Here is a 14,378-nt window from a genome sequence, read left to right as displayed (position 1 = left end):
AAACACGCGATAAATAAGTGACGATCGTGGGTGCCGCCATTTTTTCTCTTCCTTACGTAAACAATACATGGAATTGCGATATGAAGGGGGAAATTTGATTGGCTGTTGCAAATTTGACCTCTGACGTGACCCTCTATGGGATGTTAGATGTTTGTGTAGCGAGTATGTGAGCGGATCTAACATCTAATTCTAATTAGATTGTACGAGCACTAGACCTCTGTCAACGGCTTTTTACAGAAATCTTGTAAAAGTTTCTAATAATTCAACATTTATGTTTTGGACTAAATATTTAGTCATATTATGAAATGCTTTTGGTGCAATTTGATGGGTGCTTACTGTAAATTGTTTAAAATCGCGGTTTTCTGATACTAAATTTGGAACTACTTCGTAATATGTGTATGAATGTAGGTCATTCACGTGGTAGAGATCACTGTAAACATGGAATCAAAAGTAAGGAAGGCTGTAAAACATTCCATAACACTTGTAAAATAAGAGACAAACAGCTTAATGATAAAAATGTACTTATCAAAGTGCCAGTGCGCTATGAAAGAGCCTGATGTATCACATGTTGCCAGAATTTTTAAAAGGAAAGGAAATGAGAATGGCTGTGTATATCATTTGATTGTATTGTCACGTGATTGCAAGTGTTGACAGAGATGTAAGGGAATCTTGCGTAACGCACCCTTTGGCGAGAGAATGCTTGCGGTCCATGTTAAAACAAACTCTGGCTGAGTTTGGTTGCGGTCCTCAATTCATTGCAGCATTATAAGGATTTACTATTTCTGATTGTACATGTAAATAAGTGCCAGTTAAGGAATAGTGTAATTACTGACAATTTGAAATGATATTGCTGACGCTGTACAATACTTTTAGTCATTGATTATATTTATGTGTCCCTTGTGTGATTTTTCGCAGTCCTAAAAAAATTATATCAGGGTAAGGATGTCATTAAAATATCAAGTTTTCATTATTACTTTTCAGAAATTACATGTACAAACAAAGCATGCAAGTATTATCTTGTAATCATTTCACACTGTGGACAAAAATATACATGTACATCAGGAGTCAATGACCGCAACATGTTAATTTTATCGAACACGCTTCTCTAATGCAATATTTTTGTTGAACTATGTTTACTCATGTGTAATTCGATCTTTTGAAAATCAATGTTAGTGTAAATCAACTTACTCAAATGTACACAAAAATAATTATCAAACACGTAGCAATAGAAGGGAGTGCCAAAAGTTTTTGTTTTTTTTTTACTGTACATGCATAGTTAGTTAATTTTACGAACAAAGTTTGATCTATAAACTACCTCCATTAATAAAATAATATTTGAATTGTAAAATTTAAGGAACCGATCAATCTCTTGCCCTCCATCCCCCGCGATTTAGGATTTAAACTGGGTTTTGTTATATTTGTTTCGTTTTTGCTAATCAATTCAGACGCTTGTGAAGTACTTCACCCTTCACCCCCCCCCCCCTCCCCACTTTTTTGAAGAAAAAAAATCCTACGTGCCTGAAAACATTTATATCATATGCTTTCATCTTGCTTTATTACATGTAACTGTATCATAACTTTGACAGAATTAAACCTTAGACATGACTGCCCCCCCCCCCCCCCCCCCCCCCGTCATCCATACTTTTCTACACAGTGTTTATCATAACATCGAAAAACCTAAACCTTGTTATTTTTAGAGATATGCATAATAAAGATTTTATTACCGTAAGCTTTGTTCATACTACATGTATTTTATCTGAAGCTTAGGACCGCATCGATAGCAGTATTAAGCACGCCCTCAATTTCCCGTGAAAGGGCAGTAACTGCAAAAATATAGGAAATTCGTTGAGGTTTCGGTCGTAAAGTTTCTTGAGAGTGATTTGCGCTTAATGGACCAAGAAGAATTCAGATTACATCTTTTTTGGAGTAATGCATTTAGGTAGTGATTCTAAATCCTCTTTATTTTTTAAAGCAGTGTTACTCGTTCTGGTTTATTTACACAGGCACCTTAAGTAAAGATACTACTCACCACCCCCACCCCCTGATGTTTTTGTGGCGACAATTTTCCGATATTTGTGGATTCCCTGTCTATCTCATCTTAATTTCTAGTTATGTAATCGTTTCATACTTTTTGTAAGCTTTAATACCAGTACAAGGTAAATATCTAAAGCTTACAAAAAAGTGAAACGATTGTACATAAATCAATATTAGGGTGAGATAGACAGGGAATCCACACATTTCAAAGATATTATGGTGCGAAAAATAAGGGGGGGGGGGATGTAGTATCCATACCTCAGGTGTCTGTGTTTATTTAACCAAAGATTGTTTTTCTTTCTGGTCATTGCATTATCTGAAATTATCAATAGTTCATGTCAATTTCATTAAAATATGAAACTGTCTTAACCATCTGGTATTGTGGTATTTTAGAAAATGTTTTTAATGAAAATTTAATGGCATAGAAAGTCACACACATCATTATCGGTTTATCGTACGAATATCAGAGTAACTTTGAACAAGTTTGAATTTGATATTTATATATTCACTGTGTTCAAGATGAGGATTTTGGTAAGAAACTTTGCGAGTCTCGGTCCCCCTACGCCACAAGATTTTCACCCCCCTACGCCACACAGGGTTTTCAGTCAAATATTCGACATATCATGATTTTGTGTTGGTTTTTTCAGTCGAATATTGAGTCCCATTCAAAGGTAATGTTTCTGGTCAAAAAAACTTTGGAGTTTATGCAGTAGGAGTGGAGATTTCTCATTAAATACACCGAAAAATATACCCGGCGCCTACCCTACTTGTATATTGTCGAAGTGTTTGGGTATTTCCAAAGAGTTCTAAACTCCCCAGTTGCTAGTGCTAGCTTGCCAATAACCACTGTCTTCCGTGCAATACTTTTGGCTATCTAGATTTATTTTGATTAAACACAATCAGTCTTTGAATACTTATTGACCTACTTTCTTCGCTTCGAATTCACATCCCCGCGCTACACCGATCACGGTCCCCGCATGTGGCATTGTACACGGTGATTATAGACTTGCGGGGATGTGGATTCGAATATACTCATTTGATGATTTTAAAACTCGTACAGAATAATAATTGAGTTATACTTGTTGTCAGTGACAAGTTTTTCCATGGGCGTGTTAGGCCATCTGAAGGCGTAAACGAAAATATTTCAATATGTTGTATTTTATCTTAATATCCTGTAAGTTGTCCCCTAAAAAAACCCCGAATAAATATAATCTGAGTTTATCAGCGATTGGATGTATTAGTGCTTATACTGTATGCTATATAGATTACCATTCTGTTCAATCACGATCGCGAGCTAAACTCTGACGAGTTTGTCTATCAGATACAGATTTTAAACAAAGAAATCGATCCGGAGATCCCGAACTGAAAGATCGTCAGCCTGATTTCATTTAATGTGCAGGTTCTTTTAATACTTGGAGACATTAAGTGTGAGTTCAGAAGTCCAACTTTTCATAATCGGTTAGGCTGCTATCAATCTAGTTTTAGTAGCCAGCATCTTCTGTATTCAGAGGGATCCCCTGTCGGTTTTTAATGCCAGCAATCGTGCTGTACTCGGTAACTTAATTCCCTCTTTTGTCGGCAAAATGTACGATACAAAGTATATCTGTTAAGACGTCTCTCCCGGGAGAGCCAATGCCTCCCTAATTTTTGTATCACGGTATCATTTGATGTGGACTTACGATGCCGATAAAAAGAAGTGGTGGAGATTTTACGACAGTGTTGTTAAATACATGAATGATTTCTTAAAGATACGTGAAGAAATAGACGTGATCACGAGAAAATGCCGGTCACTTGTGATGATGGTGATAAACACCCCCCTCCCCTTATTTGGAGAGAGAGAGGGGGTGGGGGTTAAACATCTATCTGTATTCCGATGAAAAAGTGATGGAGAATTTACGAGTGTTGTAAAATACAAGAAAGAAACGTGAATATACACGATCACGAGAAAAAGGCGAATGCCGTGATGGTGATCAACACCCCCGCGTTTTTTTTTTGTTTTTTTTTTATAAAAACATCCAACAGGATTCCAGTTACGTAAATCCCAATAGCGAATACACTGAATAATTAAATGGAATAGCTGTACTCTACCTGTATATTTCATGTATATCAAATAAACGCCGAATAATTCCGGAATTCCTCAGTACTGAAATATACCATACCAGAGAAAATAAACTCAATGACCATACAAATTAAGTTTTTATGATCATTGGAATTGTATGACGTGCTTATTTTCTCTTATATGGTACCTCCTGCCCTTTCTGCCGCCGTGCAGAGAACTCCGAACACATCGGGGTATCTTCAGAAGTAAAATAAAATAAATACTTATTCGGTATATACATACATAGATACCAAGGATAACCCATGAAAGCTCGAAAGCTTATTTCCAATGGGGTCCTTTTGATGCACGGATGTTTGCGCTAGGGGGTCATTTATGTGGGAGGAAACCGGAGTACCCGGAGGAAACCCACGTGTCCGAGCGGGCGACCGCCATACCCTCTCACATACAACCACTGCCAATCACGGGGATCGAACTCGGGTCGCAGCGGTGAGAAGCGAGAGCGCTACCCGGACACAGTGGTAAGTCGGATTGAAATGCTGCAGTTTATGCCCTCACGCGTTTTCAAAATAAGATATACTTTCTACTTTTAATTTCCCTCCGAATCCCAGTCGTTAAAATAGACGCACGATATTTGTCAAGATTTATACTGCATCGCGTTCATGAGGAAATGACCATCATTACAATTTATAAAGGCATCAATGGCCAAAAACTATACAAACATTACTCATTTACTTGTGTAAATTCCAGGCAATAAAAATAAAACGCTTATCGAGTGCAAGCTGCCCGACATCAACACAACACCGGCGAAAGTGAAGTACCTAATTATAGCTATTAGCAATATAAAAGGGAGATAAACATGAAATGGAAGAGGAGAAGGGTGTTTGTTTTCTTTCAGCTGAGCTGCTTTCCAAAGTGTCATTCAGATCTACACCCCTCACTACAATAAATATGCAACTTGGCTCTTCAATGAAAATAATAAATAATAATAACAAAAAAATACTAGACTAGCAGTTGATAATTTGCAATCAAAATCCATTTTTGCTCGCGCATTACTTAAAAATCTCGATTGATTTTTTCCTGGAATGATAGTTCGCTGAATTTGTAGTGCTTACCACGACCCCATCGAGGAGAAGAAAAATCTATTAAAAACCATATTTCCGTTGATCCAAAAATCCCCACTTCAGTAGCGAGACCACACTCCGTTGGATCAGGGGATTTGGTTTATGGGCCGAAATAACTCCCGGCAAATTGAATTACTGTCCAAAAACGTTGTGTGCAACAAAGACGCACTGGACTAGAATTAATTAAAGTTCATGATTAAGATTTCTCTGACTTGGACAAGAGAACCGGCGATCATCAATACATGCAATTGCTAATTCTGCGAAATATACAAATCTCGGGAGTAATTTTTCAGGAAATTATATATATATATCAAAGTTTTAAAATGAAAATGAGGCAGATTACATATACATGTATATATATATTTTATATCGCATGTATACAAATGACCTTGATATCTACATGTAACTGCAATTTTCTAAATGCGCGAAAACCTGGCCGTTCTGGGTATTGCCATTGTAGTTACTGTCAACGAACAAACTCCCCAACAAATTCTGAGGTTTTTTTTTAAAGTATATCATTATTTGCAGTGGATATTCTCCATCACAATTCAAACGCGGATAACAATTTATCTGTCAGTTTACAGGCCCTTAATTTCATAATTATTGATTGCATTTATTTCATAAATAATGCAGAACTCCGTTGGTGATTAGCGAGCCGATTCTTATCTAACAAAGCATAAAATCATACACAGTTTCCGCGGCTGACTCACTGGGGCTTTTACCAGACCCATTAATCAAATTTTGTAAGCACTCGGGTAGAACTCCTGCGACAATCCTGGTCCATGAGTCTGGTAAGAAAACGAGCCCATGATTCATGCCCAATCAGTCTGAGGTTCAGGATTTCACTCTGATAATTAATTATCACTAATTCACCTCTGGAATCATTCGTACCAGCTGGTCGACATTCCATGTCTAATATTATCTTTGCAAAAGTAGAACTAAAATGATATCTAACGGCAAAAAGTTTTTATTACCGAAAAACAAAACTCACTCCCAAGTGTAAACAAACATTCATGTATTGCAGTGATTCCTTACAGCTCAATAGAACACTGTTGTTGTACAATGTATACTTACAGCTCAATAGAACACTGTTGTTGTACAATGTATACTTACAGCTCAATAGAACACTGTTGTTGTACAATGTATACTTACAGCTCAATAGAACACTGTTGTTGTACAATGTATACTTACAGCTCAATAGAACACTGTTGTTGTACAATGTATACTTACAGCTCAATAGAACACTGTTGTTGTACAATGTACACTAAAACTTATGCCTTTCCTATAGCTTGCAGTCCTAACATTGTAAGGTCAAATTTTCGGACATTTTATTTATTTCACGGTTTGGTCTCTTAGAAATATTCGGGTAGAGTACTATTGTTGGTACATTACAAATAATTGTCCCATATTGACGATAAAACTGAAATGTCTCAGTAATTCACAGCAATACATGTCAATGAATGCCTATAGAAAATACGAGGGCTGTCCTTAAAGTTTGTGGACTAGTGTTGCTTTTTTGTTACTATGACATCATGTAAGTGTAAATTTCATACCATGATTGTTCCAATCATCAATGACCAGTGAAAAAATTGAAAAATGGTGGGAAATTAAAAAGAATTACTGATTTATACCTGATATTGTCCTATCAAATATAACAAAGAGGACCAGTGCAAAAACATTCAAAATTAAAAACTGTATGACATTTGGAAAAAATTCTAAATTTTGTCAGAAAAGAGTAATCACATAAAAGGTCAAACATTTTCCTATATTTGTGTCAATTTTGAAATTTAACATGGCATCAAAAACTTTTATGACTACTTTCACATAGGTTAAAAATTTCATATCGGGAGGTATTGAAAATTGGAGCAATATTTGGTAAATACTGAGCATATTTTCTAAATAGAATTGTAATAAATTTGATTTACACTCATGAACCCTTTAGATTAGTAAAAAAAAAAAAAAAAAAGTAAAACAACTTACACAAATTATACAGTTTCCCTCCACATGAACAGTGGTACCACTAAATGCATGTAATATGCTGATCAAACACAGAATGTCACTACAAAATCGTGGGTAGGGGACTAGAGAGCATTATTCAGTTCTGTTAAATTTCCGAATTCGAGTTTACGGATGTCATTGTGTACTGAAAATTAGTTTCACCATCAAAAGTATATGTAACTTAAACTACATTTCCAAAATTTGGATAATCTGTTACCAATCAAATTCCCGCTAATACACTCTGTGATGACATTCATTAGACAATAATGCCACTTATCGCTGCAGGTGGCATGATTAAGTGTTATAATTAATTTCTAATCAATTAAAGGATTTTCAGGTTATATCCCAAAAAAAGTTGGAGAATGATACATAACCAAAAAAAAAAAATAAAAAAAATATAACACACAGTGATTCTCATTAAGACCCATCAATTTGTATGAAAGATGAGAGATTTTATTGCACAAAAATATGTACACACACATTATCACATAACCTTTCCTTATACTCATATACTTATATATTCCTTAAAACTCATTTATAACCTTTCTTAAAACTCATATAACCATTTTTGATACCAATATACATTTTGTATAACCATTCTTAATACACATTCTATCATTCTTAATACACATTTTATCATTCTTAATACCCATTATATACAATCATTCTTAATACTTGTATATAACCTTTCCCAATATTCGTATATAACCCAACTTAGTACTCCTTTATAACTTCACTTTATGGGTGCACAGTAAATGTAAGAAAATGACTTATGAAATACAACCTATATAGAAGGCACTTTTCTTCTGTCAGGAGTTTGCCATGATATCACGCACATAACTGCTACAGTCTCTTTTTTCTAGGTCGGACAGAAAACCCCGGAGATCTAAGTCTGTAGCTAGCTGGATCTGCAACTTTAAGTCTGTACAGTGTATGATGAACTTCTCCAGAATCTTTGGATTCATAGTTCGGCTTTGATCCTGTTGAAATCTGCAACAAAATGGATTACGCACATGTTTTATAAATGACTTTTTGAAAAATATTTAAATGGAGTACATATATGTGCATCTTTATTTAATATCTGTCTGAATTTTCAATCTCTTCTTTCTTTCTTTCTCTTTTTAAAAATAATTTTGCAAAATTTAACCTATTATTCTTATACTACAAAATGAAAACGTTTCCTACAGAACCTAAATTAAGTATGAAAATGGTTACACAGAAATCGCGTATTGCAGATAATCACATTTTAACAACTTCCTGAATGAGAGACAATGTCAGCTTAATATGTCTCTTCAGCTCCTGGAGGTATCGAAAGTCCCCATTGATCAGAACATTGTGACAGAGAGCATGCCCCCAGCAATTCCTCCTGTTGTAACTTTCACTGACAATCAGTGCCTGTAAGATTTCAAGACACCAATGGGAATTGTCTTCATTCAGTAAATGAGCATCCTACCCACATATCAGAGAGAGACTTATTGCTGTCATTAGTGCATCAGAGCTGAACACAATTAAGCCTTACTTCATAGAGGTACATTTTCTATATCAATAATATCAAAATACAACTATATTAACTACTCAGTTTTTTTTAAATACCTAGCTATGCTAATTGAAGATACATGCGTGCAAATGTTCACACAAAGGAGAATTACCTCTGAGAATTTGGGGTGAGATTTGATGAACTGGTCTGCTCCTTCTTCTGACAAGTGAATGACCTTGACCCCTGAACTTATAAAATGCAGCTGCAATGCTACAAGTCTGGCTTGCTTCATACAGTTCTGGGCATGTCTCATGCATCCCTCCTAGTGATGTTCAAAACGTATAGTTAGTGACTTCATTTCACAAAAAAAAAAAAAAAAAAAAAAAAATAAATGAAATAAACCTTCTTTTTAGTCCCTTTAAAGGAGATGACAGCAAAATCAAGCACATGGGTATGTGCTTACTAATACTTTAGCTGTAGAACTTAGTATGACAAAAGCAATATATCAGTTGGTGGTAAATCATTGAAAACCTGTTTTCCACTACATATCATACAATGCTGATTTGAATATGTTTACAATAACTCATGTGATCAACACATCCAGACATACACCGATACATACCTTGCAGTAACTTTCAGTAGCATCCATGTAAAACTGTACTGCTGATTGTAGATTTGTTTGAGTCTCTGGAGAAGAATCTACAAATAAATATCAATGTGGTCTTTATAACAAATCTACAGTTGAACTTAGATATCTCAAACATCAATATCTCGAACACCATGGATACGTCGAAGTGAGTTGGTAGACCCAACTACATTTTCTTTATGTATTTGAACCTCAATATCTTGAACCCTCAGACATCTCAATGTTTTATCTTGGTTCCATTACATTCAAGATAACGAAGTTTGACTGTATGATGTAAACAAACACTATAAGGTCAGATAGCTCCAGTAAAACATATTTAACACAGATGCATTTGCAGACACTTATCACAGACAGCATTTAAAGCCGTAGGAAATTCTCGTGAAAATTTTCTTGCATGTCCTTTGATTAGCATTGTGCTTGATTTGAAAATTTTCTTGCATGTCCTTTGATTAGCATTGTGCTTGATTTGAAAATTTTCTTGCATGTCCTTTGATTAGCATTGTGCTTGATTTTACATGTACATGTTTACCGACAAGGAATTTCAGATTAGTTTTACTGTAGTATTCAGGGGAATTGTTTTAATGTATTACGATTTTTACATGTACTTGATATTGAATACTTGAATACCATTATGGATTTTTAAATTCTAAGAATTTATAAAATAATCCATATTTCAACAGTGATCCTTAAGGATACTTCTTTTTTAATAAATACAAATTTCACTGCAATGAAAAATCAATTATATAAATAATAATACCAAAAAAACAACAGAATAACATGGATTTTTCCTTATGTTTCACCCATGTGTATAAAATTAAGAGTCATTCTCTGTTAGCATCAAAATGATGTGGAAATCGACTTGCAAAGATTTAGACAAAATTTTACACAAGTATACATACTTCAGTCTTTTAACCATGGCACCTTTAAAAATGCGCATTGACTCGTGTTTCCATGGCAACAAGACATCATATTCTTGTTAAGACGTGAGATTCAGTAAATGTTGAATTTTTAAACAAAAAATGCAAATTCATTTTAAATTCAACTTCATGTAACTATTATACTAAGCTATGTTGAGTGTAATTATTTTTAATAAAATTACTTTGCTGAACGTCATAACACAAAATAATTGCCTTCAATACCAAACAAGAGGCCCATGGGCCACATCACTCACCTGAGTCACCTTGGCCCATATCTGAAGACTTTCCATATATATTTGCATGTAAAACCTTAGTCCCTATTATGGCCCCAACCTACCCATGGAGGCCATGATTTTTACAAACTTGAATCTACACTATGTCAGAAAGTTTTCATGTAAATGTCAACTTCTTTGGCCCAATGGTTCTTGAGAAGATTTTTAAAGATTTTCCCTATATATTGGTATGTAAAACTTTCATCCCCTATTGTGACCCCAACCTACCCCTGGGGGGTCATACTTTGAACAAACTTGAATCTGCACTATGTCAGGAAGCTTTCATGTAAATCTCAGCTCTTCTAGCTCAGTGGTTCTTGAGAAGAAGATTTTTAAAGAAGATTTTCCCTATATTTGTATGCAAAACTTTGACCCCCCCCCCCCTTGTGGCTCCATCCTACCCCCGGGGGCCATGATTTGACCAAACTTGAATCTGCACTATGTCAGAAAGCTTTCATGTAAATATCAGCTTTTCTGGCTCAGTGGTTCTTGAGAAGAAGATTTTTCCTATATATTTGTATCTAAAATTTTGATCCCCTATTGTGACCCCATCCAACCCCCAGGGGCCATGATTTGAACAAACTTGAATCTGCACTATGTCAGAAAGCTTTCATGTAAATATCAGCTTTTCTGGCTCAGTGGTTCTTGAGAAGAAGATTTTTCCTATATATTTGTATGTAAAATTTTGATCCCCTATTGTGGCCCCATCCAACCCCCAGGGGCCATGATTTGAACAAACTTGAATCTGCACTATGTCAGAAAGCTTTCATGTAAATATCAGCTTTTCTGGCTCAGTGGTTCTTGAGAAAAAGATTTTTCCTATATATTTGTATGTAAAATTTTGATCCCCTATTGTGGCCCCATCCAACCCCCAGGGGCCATGATTTGAACAAACTTGAATCTGCACTATGTCAGAAAGCTTTCATGTAAATATCAGCTTTTCTGGCTCAGTGGTTCTTGAGAAAAAGATTTTTCCTATATATTTGTATGTAAAATTTTGATCCCCTATTGTGGCCCCATCCAACCCCCAGGGGCCATGATTTGAACAAACTTGAATCTGCACTATGTCAGAAAGCTTTCATGTAAATATCAGCTTTTCTGGCTCAGTGGTTCTTGAGAAGAAGATTTTTCCTATATATTTGTATGTAAAATTTTGATCCCCTATTGTGGCCCCATCCAACCCCCAGGGGCCATGATTTGAACAAACTTGAATCTGTACTATGTCAGAAAGCTTTCATGTAAATATCAGCTTTTCTGGCTCAGTGGTTCTTGAGAAGAAGATTTTTAAAGATTTTCCCTATATATTTGTATGCAAAACTTTCACCCCCCTTGTGACCCCATCCTACCCCCGGGGGCCATGATTTGAACAAACTTGAATCTGTACTATGTCAGAAAGCTTTCCTGTAAAAATCAGCTTTTCTGGCTCAGTGGTTCTTGAGAAAAAGATTTTTCCTATATATTTGTATGTAAAATTTTGATCCCCTATTGTGGCCCCATCCAACCCCCAGGGGCCATGATTTGAACAAACTTGAATCTGCACTATGTCAGAAAGCTTTCATGTAAATATCAGCTTTTCTGGCTCAGTGGTTCTTGAGAAGAAGATTTTTCCTATATATTTGTATCTAAAATTTGTATAAAAAAGAAGAGTTTTATATGGCCCCCACCCTATTTTTGCATTTTTGTGATTATCTCCCCTTTGAAAGGGACATGGCCCTTCATTTGAACAAACTTGAAAGCCCTTCACCCAAGGATGCTTTTGGCCAAGTTTGGTTGAAATTGGTCCAGTTGTTCTGGAGAAGTCGAAAATGTAAAAAGTTTACAGATGGACAGACAAACAGACGACGGACAACAGGCGATCAGAAAAGCTCACTTGAGCTTTCCTAAAAAAACTTGGATGATTCCAAAATATGCACAACTTATATAGTGCATAGTATCTAAGTAAGCCAAATGAGTTAAAATTAAATCCTTTTTGCACATTCTTTTACCTATGTTCATCTCCTTGAATGTCTCCAGAATCTGCTTGGCTCTGTTCTGTAACAACTGACCGATCTCTCTGTGCATCATGAAGTAGTGGACGACCATGTCAAATGTCTCGTTGTCCTGTGGGTGGTATCTCTTCAGGTAATCTATAATGGCTATTTTCAGACTCTTTTCCTGTATAAAGAGCAAGTTATCAATGGAAGTCTTCCTGCTACATAAAAAGGATTGTAAATGATAAAATTATACAAATGTATATATGCATAAAAGACAAACTTCTGGTTTCTGAATAATGGTGACTTCAGATGATGAGAAACTTTATCTAAGAAATAAATTTCATTTTTGAGTATACCATACTTCATTTAGTGCTTATGAAAAGTATATGCCTGAAGCATCCCAGTTCATACCCTCAAGTGTTTTCAAAATTGAAATTTATTTTTCATATTTACATTCAACATTCAATTCTGTCAGAATTCTCAGCCATTAAAATAGACGTACTATACTTAACAAGATTCATACGCAGTGTTCATTAGTGAAACACATTCACGAGGACATGGCTGTCATTACAATTTGTAAAGATATCAAAGGCAAGAACATTGGAAATGTAAATATAATGCAATAAACACGACAAATGAATGCTGTTCATTTTAGACAAGATTATATTAAATAACCTTATTCATTTGATGAAATGTCACAGTGTGTGGTTATATTCCTTAAACAGTGGTACAAGTTAACATTACTTCTCTTCATTTGGTACAACTTAAGCCAATTCAACTTAATTAGTACATTATCATCCGGGGTCACAAAAAATATGGGTTGGGTGGGAGGATTTCATTTTTTTATTTTTATCCCCCCCCCCAAATAATGACAAAAGGCATCACAGTGTTAATCAAGTTAACATTAAAAAAATCCTTGGCAGAAGATATAAAACCAACATTCTGTGACTTTAATCATTCACTCATGTCACTGGGAAGAAAGTTTGTTTGAAATCGTAATTTTTGTGAAAATAAAAAAAAAACAAGAGGTACTGTGAGCAATGCTCACTAAGAATACCCCCCGCTTACCCCAATCTCCCAAAGGGTGTTGGTAATAGGTATAAACTACCTCTTTTCTGAGTGTAAAAAACAAATGGCATGACAAACTGAACCATATTGCTACTTCGATGTCCAGTGCGCATGACCTTTGACCTCAAAATCGATAGGGAACATCTTCATCCCATGGGTAGTCCATATGTATGATATGGTGACTGTAGGTGGAAAGGATAATGCTTTAGAGCCCGGAAACCATATTGCTACTTCAATGTCCAGTGTGCGTGACCTTTGACCCCAAAATCGATAGGGAACATCTTCATCCCATGGGTAGTCCATATATATGATATGGTGACTGTAGGTGGAAAGGATAACGCTTTAGAGCCCGGAAACCATATTGCTACTTCAATGTCCAGTGCGCTTGACCTTTGACCTTTTGACCCCAAAATCGATAGGGAACATCTTCATCCCATGGGTAGTCCATATATATGATATGGTGACGGTAGGTGGAAAGGATAATACTTTAGAGCCCGGAAACCATTGCGTCTACAGACGGATGGACGGACAGACAGACGGACAACCCGATTCCAGTATACCCCCCCCACAACTTGTTGCAGGGGGTATAATCAGGTTGGGCCCTTTTTTGAAGGGCCAGTGGGGATGATAATCTATCAATTAATTTAAATTGGCGTTAGCTAAAGCTTCATGAGACTTCTGTCTTACGCCAAAGTGCAGCATCACTAACTACAGTCTTTATACAAATTTTTCTTTGGTTCATTATGAGTGCGCTCCACAACACAAATACCTTAATTCTGAGCTTACCTTTTCTATTCCTTTCCTGAGGAGTAA

General features: G+C 35.8%; 1 protein-coding gene across 5 annotated transcripts in view; it reads right to left on the bottom strand.

Moving 5' to 3' along the window:
- Positions 1 to 7,618: 7,618 nt before the first annotated feature.
- LOC125649977 (spatacsin-like) overlaps positions 7,619 to 14,378 on the bottom strand; it is a 63,185-nt gene continuing 56,425 nt past the window's right edge. For 4 of the 5 annotated variants that reach the window (XM_056165498.1, XM_056165500.1, XM_056165499.1 and 1 more), the window contains 6 exons: positions 14,352 to 14,378; positions 12,510 to 12,678; positions 9,312 to 9,388; positions 8,862 to 9,011; positions 8,456 to 8,607; positions 7,619 to 8,202 (listed from right to left, as the gene is read on the bottom strand). The exon at positions 14,352 to 14,378 is cut by the window's right edge and continues 81 nt beyond it. In XM_056165498.1, coding sequence (XP_056021473.1) covers positions 8,022 to 8,202; positions 8,456 to 8,607; positions 8,862 to 9,011; positions 9,312 to 9,388; positions 12,510 to 12,678; positions 14,352 to 14,378 — 756 coding nt within the window. In that variant the 3' untranslated portion in view covers positions 7,619 to 8,021. Of the gene's footprint in view, positions 8,203 to 8,455; positions 8,608 to 8,861; positions 9,012 to 9,311; positions 9,389 to 12,509; positions 12,716 to 14,351 lie in introns of those variants that run through there. The other variant, XM_056165501.1, reaches the window with a different exon arrangement.

This window comes from Ostrea edulis, chromosome 5 (assembly GCF_947568905.1).
Source record: "Ostrea edulis chromosome 5, xbOstEdul1.1, whole genome shotgun sequence".
NCBI classification, from domain to species: Eukaryota; Metazoa; Mollusca; class Bivalvia; order Ostreida; family Ostreidae; genus Ostrea; species Ostrea edulis.
This window is presented reverse-complemented; position numbering and strand designations above follow the sequence as displayed.